This window comes from Centropristis striata, chromosome 3 (genome assembly GCF_030273125.1).
Source record: "Centropristis striata isolate RG_2023a ecotype Rhode Island chromosome 3, C.striata_1.0, whole genome shotgun sequence".
Classification (NCBI taxonomy): domain Eukaryota; kingdom Metazoa; phylum Chordata; class Actinopteri; order Perciformes; family Serranidae; genus Centropristis; species Centropristis striata.
In genome coordinates this window covers 40,258,270-40,278,446 of record NC_081519.1, presented here as the reverse complement: position 1 = coordinate 40,278,446, position 20,177 = coordinate 40,258,270, and the positions used below count along the sequence as shown (strand labels likewise).

At 37.0% G+C, this 20,177-nt stretch overlaps 1 protein-coding gene across 4 annotated transcripts in view; it reads right to left on the bottom strand.

Annotated features, from left to right (window-relative positions):
- atp2b2 (ATPase plasma membrane Ca2+ transporting 2) overlaps positions 1 to 20,177 on the bottom strand; it is a 104,650-nt gene that overhangs the window by 45,882 nt on the left and 38,591 nt on the right. For all 4 annotated transcript variants that reach the window (XM_059328460.1, XM_059328456.1, XM_059328458.1 and 1 more), the window contains exons 3-8: positions 12,629 to 12,832; positions 8,282 to 8,539; positions 5,985 to 6,110; positions 3,459 to 3,584; positions 2,963 to 2,995; positions 80 to 172 (exon numbers count right to left, since the gene is read on the bottom strand). In XM_059328460.1, coding sequence (XP_059184443.1) covers positions 80 to 172; positions 2,963 to 2,995; positions 3,459 to 3,584; positions 5,985 to 6,110; positions 8,282 to 8,539; positions 12,629 to 12,832 — 840 coding nt within the window. The remainder of the gene's footprint in view (positions 1 to 79; positions 173 to 2,962; positions 2,996 to 3,458; positions 3,585 to 5,984; positions 6,111 to 8,281; positions 8,540 to 12,628; positions 12,833 to 20,177) is intronic.

Genomic DNA, 20,177 nt, shown 5'->3' with positions numbered 1-20,177 from the left:
AGTGGAAGAATGGAGAAGGTAGGAGGAGTCAAAGGTCACGACAGAAAGATGTCAGAGATCAGAGGTTTTGTCAACCTACCATTAATTAGGCTGGCACTGCCAGGGGCATTAATGCCTGCAGCCCCATCCGTGGCTATAGTTGCGATGGGGTGGATAGGGGGATGGGAGCAGTCTAGCCAGTAACAATGAAGGCCGAACACGTATGAACAAAAACACACACGCACGCGCCCACACACAAACACGCATGTGCACACATAAGACAATGAACAGAAATAACATGGTTATAGCACATTTAAGAGTTTCAGCATATGTAGACTGTATGTGAATACTACAGTCTAGTTGTGACCAGTGTGGTTTAAAATGTATGTGTATAGTATCTACTATTTATGTAATTATATGTTTGTTATGTTATTTAATGAACGTTTTGCTAATAAAACAAACAAGTGTAACACTGAACAGACATGAAACCTAACATCTAAAAATAAAATATGTAGAAAAACAATATAATAAAATGTGAAACCACAGCTACAAAAATATTTTTTTTTAAATGTGTTTGGATATACTCAATGTTATACTCTATGTTATGTTATATGTTATGTTATATTGCATGTGAATTAAACAACAGTTATATACAGCATTGATTGTCATTCTTTAATTTGCTGCAATGTGAAGTTCATTTAAACCATGTTATTCATGTAATATCTGTTAGCATCACAAAATCATAATTTAAGCAGAAAATCTTAAACAAATAAGCTAGAATGTTGCATAGCCAATCTGAAGATAAACTGTCCTGCAAAGTAAATGAAACAAAAAAAGGGCCTATGTATTAGCCAGGGAAATCACATGTGCCAACCAGTTACAGTAAGTGATGGGGCTAATGAGAAACACGAGAAGGTGTCTGAGTTTTTTGCCTGAGCACCCCCTGTGGTTATAGTTATGTTTATCAGGATATGACATGGATCTTGTAAGGATTTGTCTTTTGACAGCAGTCACAAAAACTATCATCACTGAAAAAAATAATAATTAAATTGAAGATCAATAATTGTTTTCCTGTGTCCTTTTGGGTTCCATGCCTAGAGTTAATTGTTAACCAAAACACAATTATGTATAGTAGCTTTGAAGTTTTATCGCAGCTGTACACTTCATTTATTATTTCATTGAAAAGCAATTGCTTTCTTTAATGACACAGCACCCCACAGATTTTACTGCAAATTATTGATGTGTTTTGTCAGAAAATTCATCTGAATTTTACAGCAGTCAAATGATGTTCAAAGCTGCCCATATTAATCCTATGTTTTTTACAAGTTTTATTTAAATAGTCCTAGCTTTTGTCAGTTGTTAAAGTTGTACTTGTATGGTAGAATGTTTTTGTAAGATCTTAACAAAAATTTCTAGCAATGAAGCTGCTATACTGGATAACTAGGGTAACTTCAATTTTGGACATTTTAAAGGTACTATGTGTAACAATGTACACACTTTGTATCGCCAATGTGCGAAGGGATTGTAAAATCATTTAAAACTGAGACCTTTCCCAATATTTCTGGTTGCCTATAACAGTCTGTAGACTTTCTATGTAAGGGACTTGGGGTGGTGTAATGTTAATGCAAGTTGTGATGAGTTGCATCTTTTCTCATTTCAGCTCTTTACAGCTTAGAAACTGAGTTTCCTAATGTAAACAAATAACTGCCGTACCCACCACAACACATAGTCCAAAACTAAGTCCATGTAAACACAAAAAAGTTTTTCTAGTGAAGCTTGTCTGGGGGATGAAAACCGACTCCAAGCAAGCTTTCCTAAACAAAAAGACTGAAGGAACTTATTTATTTTTTTACTCATTAACGTTATCACTTGCAAACAGCGAGATAGTTAGCATCATGGATCAACATGATGACATTTACATGATTTTAACTTAATGCCAATCAAGTTAAGTCTTGTTTATTTCACGTCACGCATACAGAACACAAGCGAGGCAACAGGATACTGACTTGGTGTCATTAATAACAAGGATTAACTAACACTTCCACACAGTACCTTTAAATCAAGGATAAAGGAAGATCATGTATGTATTAACATAAATGGTTTTTCAGTTAATGTTATGTTACATTTTAGAGTGAATCTGGATAGTTTAATGACTGCTTCACTCAGCTCAGATTATTTGTTTAATTGTACTGTTTGTTGTTGGTTTATCAAACACCTGGGATTATTTTTGACAGAATTTTTCCTGTACTGTTAAAGCACTATCACAGGTCAAAAGAAGAATGTGTATTAGATGTTAGAGTTCTTAGGAGTGGAAGAAAGTATTATCCATAGAGGAAGACATGTTTTACTCTTATACTATAGAATGCAAAAATTCTGAGACAGCACTGAAGCAAAATGCTTCAAAACATAAAGGATGCTATACATTCACGCTACTGGAGTTCTTGCTCATTGAAACTACAGGGCTGTCCAAAGAGGCACTGGTAACAGTGGCAAAAAACCATTACTTATGCTATATGTATATAATAAGATGTAAAAATAACATCTTGCATAAGCTTATACTGTCTACTTCACTCTTTACTGCTGGTACATGTGCTGTACACCTGCAAGGCTGTCGCTCTCATGTCATTGTTCCGTAATACAGAAATGAGATGAGTCTGACAGCCTTTGTTTACTCGAGGCATTCAATACGTCTTTGAAACAGGACTGATGTTGAATGCTAGCTAGTTAGTTTGATGAGTGCAGTGCCTGTTATATGGGGAGAGGATTATGCATTGTGAAATGTGTCATCTGTCAACACTTAAAAAGATGCAGTGTTGTGAGGATGAGGCTTCTCTTTTTAAGTGAGGAATTAAACTGGGGGAAGGGTGCACGGCTACAGAAAAAGGGGTGCAGAGTAACGGTGATTTATTGGGGATCATTAGGGGTTTAAAGGTCAAAAGGATCAAGTATCACTCCCAGGGGTCAGAGAAAGGTGATACTCTACCTGTGTTCTGGTGTCCGTCTTCCACTGCCCCTCCTTCGAGGTGAATTTGGAAGGATAAGAGAGTAAGGACAATAATGCACCTGAACCCACAGAACCTGGATACTGCAGCTCACAAGTGTACCACCAATACTCAATTCACACAGTATTTAAACACATTCAGCAAAAAGGCTTACTGCCAGATACTGTACTACGATATAGGTTCATATAGTTCCTCTGAGTTTAACAGGTGGACATATGTTAATTTGTTTATCGTTTATAAACCTTCCGGTAACAAGGACAGTTAAAAACACTGACATTATGCAATGAGTGCACACAGTTAGACTTTCAGGACATGAGGTAATGAAATGACAAAAGCTTTATACAAGGGTACGTTGCTGAGCAACACTGACAAAAAGGAAACTAAATTACCTCAGTACTCCTGAAGCAACTGCAGAAAAAATCTTGCATGTTTAAAGAAAAAAACAAAGAAGATTATTTCATGATATAATGATCTTACCTTTCTTTTCTTTCTTCTCTTCTTCCCCTTCGCCGGCCCCCAGCAGGGTGAAGATGATCCCAGTCTGAGAGTTAACACCCACAGCAGTCACCACCATGCGCCCTGACCCTTCCATCACATGGGTGCCTGGAGAAAGCGCAGCAGGGTGTTATCATAGGAAATTACAGCTAGAATAGATTAGGGATGTGCTGATCTAGTGCTTTGTTTCGTTACCCCTTTGTGTCAGGTATTGGTCAGAAACACTGAATTGGATATTGAAGGAAAAAAGGATAATCCGATACGATTCATTAGCCTAAAAATCATGTTAAGTTATGGTCTACATGCAACCTTTATATACAGTCTGTGCAAATTGTTTATAGTATATATATATATATATATATATATATATATATATATATATATATATATATATATATATATAATTTATAATATTTGTATGTGACTATATTGATTATTCATATATATATATATATAGATATAGAGACCTGTTAAGGGGTAGGACTCGATACGTTTTTTTACTTCTTCCTACTCCCTTTCGAGCTTGCAGAAAGTGTCTGTTTTCTCAATTTTTTTTTGGCTTTTTTGTTTTGTTTTTTATTTATTCATCTATTAATATTTAAACTTGTTTTTTTTATTTGCTTGCATGTTTGAAATAAAGACAATCAATCAATCAATCAATCAATCAATGCATGCAACTGAATGTTTGCTTTGTCACTGAGGTAAAGGGCATTATTTCAATTAAATACCTTTTAAATATATTCTCTTTCTATTAGATTTTGTTGTACTGTGTCATACTCTGCTGTAATGCTACTGCTTTGTGTATTTTGCACTCATTCAATAGTACAAAATGTTCTACTATAATAGCTCACTCTCATTTAAAAACTCCTGTGTGTGACTCACATGTTCTTATAAACATAAACGTCTGATTTTGCTCTTTTTTAATGGTTGCTATGGTTCTATATTATTATTTCAAACACTGTTAAAGGCAATAGTCAGTGCTTCACTCTCATTCACTATGTTATTTTAAACTTTATGTGCTGGAGCGGAGAACCGAAAGCAGTCAAAATGTGTCAAATACGTGTAGACTGCACTACACTTGGACGTGTATACACACACACGCAGAACATTATTAACCTTTGGGAGACTAAGTCGATGTGGGTGAATATGAGGCTAATTAAAGAAGGCAGCAAAAAGGCACACAGCTAATTATCCACAGGAAAAAATACTGAGATGTAAGATCAGATTAACCCACGTTTCTGTTGTCACTGATGTTCTTCAAGAATCCTACAGCTGCGAATTCTAGTGTCACTGCTGCAGCAAACCAAGAAAGAGGAAAGTAGATTTAAAGAAGTGTCTTCCAGGCTGTCGCCAGTGTCTTCTGCATGGATATTTAGATTATAATTAAGAACATTTTGCCTTCTGTCCAAGGTAATGCCATGCCTGTGACTTCATTTGGTTTTTATAATAGCTTCTGCAAAAAAAGAGCTATGCAGACCAAACCTAATCCCTATAAGTAATGGCAGGAAAACCTCAATATATGAAAACCTCAAGACATTTGTCTGAGGCTTTTTAGTTTGCTTTCAGCATTACATGATTGCCTCTGATGTAAAAAAGTAGAAAGTCATGATTATTATGTAAAGATCTAGTATTTGAACTTCTGTAATGTATTTGGAGGCAGTGAATGGAAGTGAAAAGGTTGTGATAGCAGGTTGGTGGGTGTAATAAACCAACCCACTTTATTTTCTCATGTCAAGTTCTGGTGAAGGAAGGGAAATTTGCACTAGCCCACTGGGTGAAATGTTTTTAATTGTGGGCTTGTTTAATTCTAAAACGCTTTCAAAATAATAAAATAAATCAACATTTACATTTAATCCTTGTGCCTAGCTTTTAGGATATGATATGATTCTTTTTTCTCTTCTTCTTTTCTTCTTTAACATATAGCACTCCTGTAGCGATGACAGTTAAGCTCTTAAAGTTATGTACTTACTTGATTCCTGTGGTCTAAGTCTAGTACCATCAGGTTGAATGCACTTATTGTAAGTCGCTTTGGACAAAAGCGTCTGCTAAATGACACGTAATGTAATGTAATGTAATGTAATGTAATATTCATTTGGCAAAAGTGTAAGGTTGTTCGGTATTAATTGAAATGTATTTATTATCTGCCCTGTTTCTTTTTTACTTTACTTACTTCTATTGGTTTGCCTTTTTAAAGATAACTCTGAGATACTCACAAAAAGTCCAATGTACCAGAACTGCAACGTACCTGTGAAAATGGCAATAAACTCTATTCTATTCTGTTCTATTTTATTTTCTTATTTATTTAGAATTGTGGAAATTCAACCATGGTTCCCATAATAAGTCTATATTGAACTGTGTAGCCAAAATAGAGACACTTTGCCATTTCCACATTAAACCCATTAAAAGCCCAATTTTCCCTCTCATCCCTTCTCATCAACTTTACATGAAGAGGAAAAGCAGTGACATGCGGTATAGTATCTCAAGTGGAAGCATCGACTGGCAACATACCAGACAGCAGCATGGGGTCCTTGTCTGTATTCTTCTTGACGTGGTCAGACTCTCCAGTCAGTGATGACTCATCAATCTTCAGGTCATTGCCCTGGATCAACACTCCATCAGCAGGAAGCAGATCACCTGTAACAGTAGAAATGACAGAGTTGCTTTCTGTGGTGGATTTATTTCCAATTTATGTAACTGATTGATATTGCCTTACATACCAAAATAATTCAGGTAACTTTAGCTGATTTAATAGTCTTGGTACATTAAAAGTGGATGTGCATGTAATTCTCCAAGTATGGGTCTGTCTGCAGATAATTCATTTCTCAACATTAACATACTGTTGCTTAAATATATTTAATTGCTTAAGGTAGACTTCATAACTTTAATCCCCCTCTGGAAATGAGGTGGAAGTCTGATTTCAGCCACTGAACCATTAAAATTACTTTACAAAGAACAATGGAGAAGACAATCAGTGGGCATGTCCGACTACTAAAGTTAACAAAATGTTCAGGAAAGTTTAAAGAATTTTAGTTCACTCACAATGCTTCAGTTCAGAAGTGTCACCACTCGGGCTCTTCCAGCTGTAGTTAATATTTTTTCACTTAAGATTTATACAGACTTGGTGATTTTTTTTTTTTTGCAAAATTGGGACAAACACCTTTTTGGACTTCTACATTTAAAACCCACACACCAATATTAACACAACAATTTTGGGCATCGAGTGTAGCTGCTAGAAATGTAATTCCAAAAAAATGACTTAACCCAGACAACACCCCATTATAGAGGGCTGGAATTATATCACTTATCAAATCTTTGTAATGAAAATAATCTCCTTCTTCATGAGGCATGGTATTTCAAAATTTGTTATCCGGATCAGGATAATCCGGATAACAAAATCCTCCTTTTCTCAGTCATGGATCAAGGTGATCCTGCTGACTTTATCTGAGTATTTCAAAACATTGGCAGAGTGGATCACCGTGACGTCGATGTGGGCGGATCTGGATTTCGAGATCTCGTCGTGTCTCCGCCTCTGGGATCATAATTTGTCTCCCTTATATAGAAGGCGCTCACTAAACATAATTATGGTAATTTATAACAAAATAGCATCTGATTTGATGAAGTAAAAGAATCAGTTTGTACACAAACACCTTACTGCATGTTTGAAAATCACATTCAAGCTATTTCCAGACGTTTTTAAAAGTGCACTTTTAAGTTTCTGACAGAATTTGTCTTCAATAATCAGAAGCATGAAAATATACCTTGAAAATGCTTGGAAAGTGCTTCAATGTGCAGCATTATATATTTACAGCAGATTCAGAAAGTTGGGTCAAATATTTTACTATGCTTTAAATGTCTTTCAATTAGGCTACTTTAATTATTAAAAGTAGAACACTAACACTTGATTAAGTGTAATGAACATCTTGAGTAAAAATATCTAGGAGAAGTGGAGCTGAGACTTTGTCAATCTAAGTGAAATCCACCTCTGAGGTGGGATCAGAATGATCCTGAAATTTTGGTATCAAGTTGATCCAGATATCTCTGAGTTTTGAAATACCCAAATCCAGCCTTTTATCTAGATTCAAGGGAGGATTGGATTACCGGACCAGGATCCTGATCTTCAGGATCAGGATTATCTGGGTCCATGTTTGAAATACCCAGTTTTCAGATCAGACCTAGATTTAATCCTATCTGACAACTTTTGAAATACCGGCCCCTAAATTTGAAGAAATGTCGGAGCAGTTTAAAATATATGCCGCCTGAAATATCTTGAATCTATTTTATTATTTTCATCTTCCCAAATAAACAAAAAATCGTCATTACAAAAATAAAGAGATATAACAGAGAGTTAGCATGACTGAATGTCTTGCACATTGCTACAAAATAATGTATAATTGTGATAGATAGATAGATAGATAGATAGATAGATAGATAGATAGATAGATAGATAGATAGATAGATAGATAGATAGATAGATAGATAGATAGATAGATAGATAGATAGTCACTAGCACTTATTGATGCACTAATAGCTCTTATTGCACTATACCTTGATTGTTTGCTTTTACTCTTCCTGTTAGTTGCTTTGGATAAAAGCGTCTGCTAAATGACTAAATGTAAATGTAAATGTAGATAGATAGATAGATAGATAGATAGATAGATAGATAGATAGATAGATAGATAGATAGATAGATAGATAGATAGATAGATAGATAGATAGATAGATAGATAGATAGATAGATAGATAGATAGATAGATAGATAGATGGATGGTTGGTACCCAGAAAACTGACCATCTCCTCACACCTACCGTATTTGATCTGTGCAATATCCCCCACCACTATGTCCGACACGGGCAGCTGTATGACCTGGCTGCCGCGGACCACCTGGAATTTCTGCTCCTGCTCGATGCGGCTCTGCAGCCCACGGAACTGCTTCTCCTTCGACCAGTCGTTGAAGGCCGTCACCAGCACCACACACACCACAGACAACAGGATAGCTGCGCCCTCGATCCAACCAGCATCGGCCTCGCCCTCGTCCTCTACCCCACCTGCCCCCGCACCGCAGGCTGGGAACGGTAAAGGAGAAGAAGGAAGTTAAGTATAGATGTCATACATTTGCAGTGTTGTCATAGACTACGTATTCTCATTTTTTGTACACAAGTAGGTATAGGTAGGGTTTGAACATTTTATAATAAAATACACACAAATGGATTTAATTAAAACTCAAACTGGGCGCGCTTGTGCAACGTCTTTGCCTATGTAGCATGTATCCAATATAAAAGACAACTTGACAAACAAAATAAAATGAACTCTGGCTGAAACAACCTTCAGAGAATTCACTTCTCCTCGCCTCTTCATTCATTTGCTCCACTTCAAATGAATGCCCTGCAGTTGACTGGCTGTGCACTGACAGACTGGGGTGTATTTGGGAATTAAACAAGGCCTATTCCCAGTCCTCCTCGAGCTGCTTCATGTAATGCTCTGAGAGCCATTGTTCCCTACACTCCTGGTTAGCTGACTTCAAAAGCACCCGGTGGGGTGATTTGCCTTGGACTATAAACCACTTGCAGCTCACAAGGGAACTAGTGCAGACCCCATATTATGGACATTACATATGCAGGGTCCGAATTAACCAAGAACTAGACTGCAAGAAACTATTTGGACTTACTGTTACTCTACAGAGCAATCAATATTACAATTGAAATTAAAATTGTGCTGCCCTAGCTTGAATGCAATGGACATCCATTGTAAAAGTCTTGCACTCTGGCTTTTTAAATTGTATTATCTAATAATTCTTAATTTCTTACATAATGCAGTGATTATTGTTCTTTGTATGTATTTCATTGTTTTTTTTTCTTTCAGTTTGTCATGTTTTTCATGGAAAATGAGTTCCTGATTGTGAAGAGAGACAGCTCAGTATTTATAGATTCAGATTTGACCTCTCTCCTTAAAGATTATGCAACGGTTTATTCAGACTGGCAGGAGTGTGATAACTGGAGCCATTTTATTATCTTGCATAAAAAATAAAAAAGTAGAAAAACACAATGGTTATATAGCCTCTTACTAGGAAGCCAGGAAAGAACAAATTGTTTATAAATCCATTTATTAAGGTTACTTAAATAACCATACAATACATGAAAATTAGTGCAGCATATTTTTTCTATTACAATTTAGCTGGATGAACTGTCCTGCTTGGTCAGTGATTCAGTGAGTGTAGTTGCTCTCCATGGTTCTGACTGTGTAGCTCTTAGTATTAAGACATGTATATGAGTGCACAGTTCTTGTCTCTCTCATAGAAGGAGAGCTGTCCACGGTGCTGAAGTGCCCAAATTGTGCAACACCCAAGCCCAAAGCACATAATATAAAAACTAAAGCAGCTGATTGACAATCTTTTATGACTGTTGGAGGTGTAAATGAAAAAAATAAATGTGTAAAAGCTTCAAAGGCACTTCATCAAACCATGCTTCTGAAGAATGTCTACTTGCGTTATTTATTTATTTTTCAGGGCTTTGTGTTGTTGCATGTTCTGTGTTTGATGCAGACGCAATTAAGAGCCTCCTCATTCAACTGCAGCCAGGCTGTTTCATATGTAAATGAGAATTAAGTCATCCCACCACCTTCTATTTCTGGACTGTTGAGCTTTTTTTGACCTATTAGGAAACAAAACAATAAACCACCATTGAGAGATATGTGCTTGTGTATACATGATAATGGCTATTTATACTCATTCTCTTTAATGATTTAATTTAATTACTAATTGGGTTTACTTTCATATGTAACATTACTATCATTTAGTTACATTTATAATTCTAAGATAATCCCTTTAAGATGTGTCCACCCTAAGTTAGCCATAAAATCCCATCCAAGCTGCAACTCTTTAACAGCCAAATTGAGGGAACATTGCCAGAAATGTTTGATTATATGAAAAATTAGTGTGAAAAAGGAGTGAATTATGTCCGTCTCTCCTCTGTTACACACACTCCATTCGGTGTTTTTCTGAATTAGACGATTCAAAGTACTATGCATTCATATCTGTCTGAGCTGCTCTTCTATTCATATTTATTCATATCCGCAGGAGTTTATGCACTAATTTAGATTCATATATATTCATATCATTCAAATATGAGAAGAGACTTGCATATTGGCACCTTTTTTGCCGCGAGTTAAAGGGAAGCTTGATTCTGTATCTGCAGATGGACGCAGTTATTAGCATAATGATTCCTCTGGCCATTCTCTGCTTTATTTGGTGAGCTCACTAATGAAGCAATGCAGCTTAAAGAAAATGCAAAGAAAAAAGTACGAAGGGCGATTTAAGATCAAATTCCAATTAACCAATAATTTTACTACCTGAGTATTTGGCTGACTGAGTAAATCATTAATTTACTCAATCAATTAGCTCCTCTTAATCATAACCAACCAACTACAAAATATATTAACTGAGAGATTATCTGATTAACAACCCGTGCAAGTCAGATGGTGGCAACCTTTTCTTCTTTCTCTGGTACCATCATGAGACTTTTTAAACCCTTAAAAATGATGACTGGTCCCTTTGGCAGGGTAACTGAATTCCATTACAGTGATAATGCTCGGCGCAATGACTGATGTTGCTGACTCAGCACCTCGTTATGGTCTCTGTCTTCATTTCCTGTTTCACGGCTCACAGGGCTGATGTATGGGCACTGGGAGCTCAAGGTTATTTCTCTACTCAACACTTCATTAACCTTCCGCCTACCTCTCATATGCGCGTTTGACATGTTCACAATGTGCACGCACACACACAGACAGACACCCAGACCACACACACACACACACACACACACACACACACACACACACACACACACACAAACACAAATGACCCCTGTCCCCAATGAGTCACTTGATCTCTTGAGGCAGGTCACAAACAAAGTGTGACCTGCCTCACCAATTAAAATGTGTGTGCGTGTGTGTGTGTGTGTGTGTGCATGTAAGTGTGTCAGCAAATTCCAGTAATGTCACAGGAAGTGATGTCAGTGGACCAATGCAATCATCACTGTGCTGTCCTGTGTAATAGTAGAGATACCTGTCTGAGTTCATCACCAAAACATTCTCTTCCACCTCCGCAACATCTCACGTCTTCATCCAATCCTGTCCTCCTCCGCTGCCGAAACACTAATTCATGCGTTCATAACCTCCAGACTGGACTATTGCAACAGCATTCTCTACGGCCTCCCCTCCACCAACCTTCGAAAACTACAATACGTCCAAAACTCAGCTGCCCCACCTTCTGGCTCCCTATCCAGCACACAATCCACTTCAAGATCCTGCTTATCACCTACAAAGCCCTCATAACCTTGCTCCCCCATGAACCTCACAGATCTGCTCCAACGTCACTCCCCCACCCGCAACCTCAGATCTTCAGACGCCAACCTACTGACCCCCATCACCAGGACCAAACACCGCACCATTGGCGACAGAGACTTCTCCACTGCTGCTCCCTACTCACATCCGCAATTCCGACTCCCTCCACACCTTCAAAAATCAACTCAAAAACCACCTTTTCAAAATAGCTTACAAGACCTGAACTTAAAATGTCTCATCTTTGTTTAGTTGGTTGTTTTTTTTCTGCATTTTGTGTTTGCGTGTGTCTAATTTCTGTTACGTTAAGCGACTTTGAGTACCTTTAAAAGCACTATAAAAATGTAATGTATTATTATTATTATTATTATTGAGTGTACAGGTAAATCTCAATAAATTAGAATACCATAGAAAAGTTTATTTATGTCAGTAATTCAAATAAAAAAGTGGAAATAACACATTATATAGATCCATCACACACAGAATGAAACATTTAATGTCTCAATTTATTAAATTTCTTCTAATTATAATGATTATGGCTTACAGTTAAAGACCTAAAATTCAGTGTCTCAAGAAATTTTAATATTACAAAAGACCAATTTTAAAAAGTATGTTTAATATGGAAATGTTGGCCTCTGAAAAGTATGTCCATCTATATGACTCAATACTTGTTGGGGCTATATGACTTGAACTACTGGAAATGGACTTTTCCATGATATGCTAATGTATTCAGATGCACCTGTATGTGCTTGTGTGTCCATCTAAAGACAGGAATAATGGAAAAAAAAAAAAACTAGTGTGAATTTTACTGAACTCACATTCTCCGCCGCCACTTTCTCCAGGAGGGTGATAGAAGGAGAGTCCTAGGGAGATCAGGGCAGCGATCTCCAGGATGATGAGGGTGACGTCCTGCAGGGCCTCCCATACCAGCTGCAGGAAGGTTTTTGGCTTCTTTGGAGGTATCAGGTTTCTACCATATATTTCTTTTCTCTTGTCCAGGTCAGTTTGGGCACCTGCGAGACCTGAGAGGGAAAGACACAGAAAAAAAGTGACCAGGAGAAAAACTATGACAGCAACAAACAATCTGCCAAATCACCCATTATTACCCCCACAAACACATTAAAGTATTCAAATGCACGGCAAACTTCAGATGAAACTGCCGCCTTTTTAAAGCTTCAGGACATTTTTTATTGTGATCTTTAACTCTAAAATCAATCTTTCCTCTTACTTTCTTTTTCACTCACACCACACACAAACCAACCCTAATTACCAGTTTGAGTCATGGTGGGCCACGGCTCTGCATTCCTTATATAATTCTGCTCAAGAGACGAGGGCCTTGTGCTCTGACCTCATACACCTCCTCATACACCATGAAATATATAAATATCGTTGGCTCTTTTATCTGAAGAACTTCATACTGGCTCCAGGGACAAATTACTTTTAGAATACTGTCCAGAAAATTATTCTCATACAGTAGTGAAAGGGTCAGTTACATCAGATGCAGTGTTTCGGCAAGAGAAACGGTTGAACTTTAATGCATTTAGCATTAACACAGATGGACAGGGGTGTCACGATTCTTCAAATTCACGATTGTATTAGACAAAAACTGGATCAAAAAGTAATTTTATAATTACTTCTTGCACACAACCACATTGCAAAAAAGGGGGTGGGGGGTTTAAACAAAAAAAGAGAAAATGTTGTATTTTTTATTTATTTATTTATTAAAAAAAAAAAAAATTTGCACTGTGATCCTTGCTCCAGGCAAGCTGCAGCTTTTATTTAAGATATTTTATTTATTTATTTATTTGAATGTGCACTTTATGGAGCTTTGATTTAAAAAAAGGTAATCCTGTTGTTGTACAGTATTTATGTTCACTTAAATAAACAGTTTCAATAAAAAAAATAAAAAAAAAAATAAAAAAAAGGGCCTATGACAAGTGTGTTCTTGATTAAAATGACATATTTTGCTGGGTGTGAATATATATATATATATATATAATATATAACAATGTATATAAAATATATAACAAGTATAGTTGTTTTTAGACATTGTAATGTATAATCTTAAATATACTTTTAAGGTCACGACTGGATTCAATGTATGTATTTATATATACACACTTGTATATGAAAGTAATGCCCACTCTTTTATTATTTTGTTTTAAATGCTGTTTTTTTCTGTGTTGGATATGAGAAATGCAATAACTATGAATAATGAAATAAATGTTCATATAGTGAATTAGATTTATTATAGCTACAATACAAACCTGTATCACAGGTGTGTGAGACACTGCTATGAACTGTAAACTCTATCTTCAGTAACCTTCACAAAGCTATAGAGTTAGAATCAAGAGGACAGCGAGGCAAATAAATGCTCTGTATCTTATGTAAAAAATGATTCATAAAAGATTTCTATCTAGCTACATTATTGGTTTCTATCCGGCTGCTTTTTAGTGTAGTATCATTATCTGGTTGCTGAGCGCACACACAGTGAGTATTCACGGTCTCTGTGTCTCTGTGTCTCTCTCCCTCACCACCACAGACATTACCACAGCATTATGTCATGCATGGTGCGTCACTGGGTCTCCCAGGAGTGGCCCTGGATTGCACCTGATAACATCGCTGCTGCATGACACTGTTTCACATGTGAATGCAAATGACTGTGCGATGACTTATTAACATCTGCAGGGAATAACTGATGATCCGTACAAATCCGATGTCGGAGAAAGAGGAACAAAGAAAGACAACGGCAGAGTTTTTCTGTACCAACACACATGAGAGAAAATAGATCATTTTTACTTTCACGCTAAAAAAGAAGAGGTAGAGCAGGAAAGAGAAGGAGAAGAAGAGGACAGAAGGAGGGCAGGCAGAAAAGAGAACAGCTCCTACGTAGGAGAATGCCCTGGTTACAAATAGATCAGTCTATAAATAGCCTCATTATCCATTCTCTTTTAATTGTCTCTGTGAAAGAAACCTAGCATGCTTTCTCATTGATCTCCACAGCACCCTGCCTCACATCACACACAAACATGTCTGTGTGTCCATGATTGTGTGTGTGTGTGTGTATGGGTCTGTGAGTCGTGACTGCCTGCACGTGCTCCGTGTGTGTGTAATAAGGCTGGCTAAGCATGCCGGCAGTTGCTTGCACTATCACACGGTAAAACTGGAGCTCATATAATCGGGCTTTAGCTAGTTCCAGTTGGTTAGGTACACAGATACACACGCACAAATATGCACACACTGGCAAATATGCACATATTTATACACATCCACATTCAGGCTGTGTAGAAACCACCCTATCTCTTTTAAGCTAGGTCAGCTGCACATCATATTCAACATTCACATGTATTTCTAACCGAAGCTGCATCTACAGAATTTTTTAAAAACAACAAATACATATGCTAATCCTTCTACTGCACATTTTTTTGCATCCGTCCGAGGCAGAGGAGCTAGTTACAGCATGCAAATGCACCATTCTGCATAAGTGCAGCAATCATTTCATATTTATACACAACGTACTGCATACTCTTAGCCAGAGCCCGACTGATATGGGATTTATTTTAGACCAAAACCGATTTTAGAAGGCAAAAATTCACTGAAGAATATTCAACAGTAATATTTATTATTATATATTTATCATTAGTTACTAAATATAATTATATATTACACATACTATGTCTTACATTGTCAAGTTAGGCTAGAAATGGACACTGAAAAATAATAAAATAAAATAAATAGTTAAATCAACATCGGTACTTTATGTTTAGTATCAGTCAATTGCTGTCTACAAATAAATAAATAGCTATAACTTCTTAACATGCATTATATGGTTTGTAGAAAAAGTTTTCACATCAGTGCATAAACATACAGTATAATAATTGATACAAATATATCTGAGATAGGCCAATATTGATAAAGTGGTCCATTTCTGCCATGTGATGGGTCCTCTGTGTATGACATGGTGCATCAGTTCAGCGTGACATCTAACCGTGTTAAATGCTTCAACTCTTTAAACGCCCTTGAGACGTGAGCGATGCTGTAATCAATCTCCCTAATCATTAAATACTCATTGCTTCCTGAAATCCTCTGCTACATTATCATTCCTTCCTGGAAAGCTGATTGCAATGCTGCTTAAGATTCATTTGCCAGATTATGAAATATTGTAGGCTAAATACTGTCAGCCCACCTAACTGCTCTGGCAGTGGATTTTGAGGAGGCAGTGAGAGGGCAGGAAAAACTGTGGCGATGCACAGATGAGTCACAACAATCTCACAGAGGATTAAGGGTGATTGCAAAGGAGTCTTTGTGCTACGGTCCAATCAGAAAGTAGCGAAGCCTGAACAGACTATATAGGAAATGTACACAAACATAAGATGGAGTTAAGGATAAGGGACTCCTGGTACTCTGTGATGGGACATTTATTTGATTGAAGCTGATTTTAATTGTTCTGTAAAAACAGTAAAAGCCTTTCTTGAACGGAAACTTGAGTCCACCTATAAACATTAGATTAGAGATGATGCACTATTAGCGTTACATTGACTTCCTTTTGAAGTGGTCGGCTTATGGACTTAAAACAAACAGTGGGCACGCTGATGATTCAGCAGATTAAGTAAAAGCCATTTACTGTACTAGAAATGCATCCTCTGTTTTAATCTTACTTATGAATTTGGTTGCATGCCATCAAATCACTCAGTTTCAGTCACTTTGCTCTGAAAACTTGCTAATTTAGCAAGCATGCTTAATAGTAAAACACATTTGGCCATATTTGACCGTGAGATGGCTACAGTGACAATTTCCGATGCCCATTAGAAAAGTTATGATTATGGTATTAATCATGAAGAGGACTGCACCATAAATAATCAGTATGGGCTTCTTTCACTGTCTGGGTTCAGGGCCAAGAAGAGCTGCCTCTGCTGCTGTGACTCTGTAATGAGCCTCTCCACTCTAAGCTCATTTTAGAAACCTGACCGGAGTTTGGAATAGGGACAACACTAATGTAATGATAATAAGATACTATATCATTAAAAATACAATGATTCGATTTTGATTTCATCCTAAGACTCTTTTCTCCATTAATTAATCTCAGTATTACTTTTCTGATTTTTCATATATTGTATGGTGTATATACACAGTCCCCCATAAAGTTGGAATTAGGTTGTTTTTTTTAGACACAATCCTGTTAGTCGTGATTTCATCTTCATTGTGATATGTTTGGAAGAGATTGATTACGAAAATATACATTTCTGTCAAGAATAAATCACATTGTCACAATAATTTCATGGAAAGAGATAAAAAAAATATTTTATTCTAACATAATGGGCGACCGTGTATAACTTTTTTTTAAGTGAAAAAGTTATTTGATCATAAAACATTTTATAAAGTGAAAAATTGAGACATCTTTAAATCTGTTTGTTTTGAGGGCCTGACAATCCAAAAAACTAAAGATACCTCAGTAAAATATGACATAAAAAAGATACATTCAGAAAATGTTCATATTGAAAGGCTTAAACCTGCAAATCTATATATATTTTTTTGAGTGACTGATCAAAACTGCTGTCAATTAACTTAATTTCAACTGACAAATTGCACAAGTGGATTACAGAAATAAAGAGATTTAGAGGCAGCCTTTAAAAACTCCATGGTGATAAAACCTTGAATTACTCTCCTCCTCTTCTTCACTGTTCTTTCTCCATAATTTATGGCTGGTAATGTGCTGATCTATCAAACACAGCAGGATCTGTGATTCAAATCTGCTTTGACAAATGATACCTTCCTAACATCCTGTTTCCAAATAGACAAGACAGGGACATAAAAAAAAAAAAAAAAAAACTTTATGCCCTCCTTTCTGCAGGAGAGGAAATGGGATTTTTTTTTCAGTCAGAAGGAACATGACGGCATATTTTAACAGTTGGCCCTTTTTTTGCCCATGGCTAAAAATAGATCTCCATGGAAACACTATGCATCCCACTCGTAGTGTGGAAATACCCGCAACTCTGAACCTTGGAGAACCTGTGTGAATATATAAGTGTGCATGTGTGTTTATGTGTGTGTGCTGAGGATCATGCATGTATGTGTATATGTGTGCACAGGTATACGCAGTACATGTTCCAACAAAGAAAAGACAGGAAAGAATGAAATGGCGTGATGACCTCCAAATGTCCTTGTAAAACAAACATGTCACAGTGGAGCAGCAAAGAAATTACATTTATATAAAAAAATCTAAATCTTCAGAAAAAAATAAGTAAACAACATTTAAACATGTCTGAGTGAGTCCCTGCAGTATCTGATCCCCGGCGTTTGGTTTCACATCTTCCTTCCTCTCTGCCTGAACTTTATTTTCCCTCCTAACAACACTGTGTGTCCAAAACAAGTTGCCATGGCAACAGGGTTCTACGATGATGATGATGATGATCATCATCATAACGACGCAAAAATATTGATGCTTTTTTTTCTGCAGCGAATCAATAGCTTCAACATGTATTCTCAGCTTTCACCATTTTAAAAAAGAGAGGGGGGGATGAAGAGGGAAGACAGAGAGCGGGTGAAGTGTGACTCAGAGAGAGAGAGTGAGAAAAAAAGAGAGAGAGAGAGAGAGAGAGACGGGGAACGAAAGAGAGAACAAGAGTAGGCTGCATGTAGAGTAACTCTATGAATAATAACCCATCAGCGGCTAAAAGGTAGATAATTATCATGCTCTTATTAGAAGATGGAGTGATGGAGAAATGTGTCACAGTGTCCTTGAGAATGACCTCCATAATAATGACACCATTTTATGCCATAAACTAAGAGAGGTTTGTTACTGTGCGTACCAAGGCAGAATATAGCAGGAATAGCTTCTTGAGGATGACATAAAAAGAGAATGTACTATGTTATGTGTAAGTAAATGACACAGATAGGAGGAGGGAGAGTGTGAAAGGATTCAGACAGGAACAGGAAGCAGGAAAGACGAAGCAAATTTTGAGCTAAATTTTGAAATCTCGCCATCAACTGGTTTAGAGCAAATAAGCAAAGTTGCATAAACGTACTTTCATCAAAAGCTGGCAGTGTGATGTATTGCTGTAGGCTAATCTGTCAGTAAACAGTAGAAGAAGATGAGATTGTGCGAGAGTGAAAAACAAAACAAAAAAAAAATGAAGAGGTTGCTTCTTGGACAACTTTGGCCACCCACGAGAGAAAATCAGAAATTCAGAAATCAGATTAAACTTATAACTGTTCTTTAGGGGCGTCCCGGTGGCTCACACTGGTAGAGCGCTTACCACATGGCCTTGCACGCTCGATTTTGTTTTGAACTGCAAGGCAGTATGGTGTCCATGGCTGATTCTTAGCCCTGCTTTTGGTATCCAATCAGAGAACGGGGAGGGACGGCAAGACGATGACGTGTACTATTGGACAGACGGAAGCTTGTAGTTTGCTTACGGATCCAACATGGCTGCAGTAGACTCCAAGCTCTCTTTTGATCTAGCTGTAGACAGTGTTCTAGATTGTTTAGAGCAGAAGTTTTTAAAAGAAGAACAACGTTTGAGAAGAACACACTCCTTTATCACGACCAAAAAGGATGTTTTAGCCTTTCTTCCAACAGGATTTGACAAAAGCCTAATCTACCAACTAGCCCTTTTAGTGGCTAAGCTAATGAGGTTAAGCGAGACCCCGGCCATTGTGGTCGTCTCGCCATTGATCGTTGTTTTTTTTTGAAAAATATATATCTGAAGAGTATGTATATATCTTGCACAAACGGCAATAATCGTTCAGCGCCATCGTGTAAACATCAGTCATCTTCTTCCTCGATGCTTCCTCGTCAAATTTCTGTCGCTCTACATACGTCATCTGGTATAACTGATACAATTGGCTAAGAGCTATGTACAGACACTGATGATAGACATTCGTAGCGCCCAATAAACGGCTCTGGACGATCATAATCCACACCTCCTCTACGGACTATATCTCATTTGTGATATAGTGTGGCGTTAGCCAGGCTAGCTCATCTTGACTGGCAAACAGCTGATCAGTATTTCTACCTCCAGTTTAGTGCTATTTTTAATTTATTTAAAACTATTTTTTGAAGCAGACAAAAACCACCTCAGACGAACGTAAAAACCTTTATGTGCATTTTTTAAAGTTTTAGTGAATTTGGGTGTTTCCGTCAAGCTTTTCTCATGTGAATCTTCAAAATGTGCATAGAAATTAATTGATGGAAACACAATGAATGACAAGTAAAAGGAAACTAAACACAACCTTGAAACCTTCTTGTGCTTTTTGAGTATGATGGCGGTGGGCTTGTGTCTGTCATGTAGAACAAATATTACAGCACTATTTACCGTACATTATTTCTGTGGTGCGGGGAGGAAAGAACACGATCCTTTTACAACA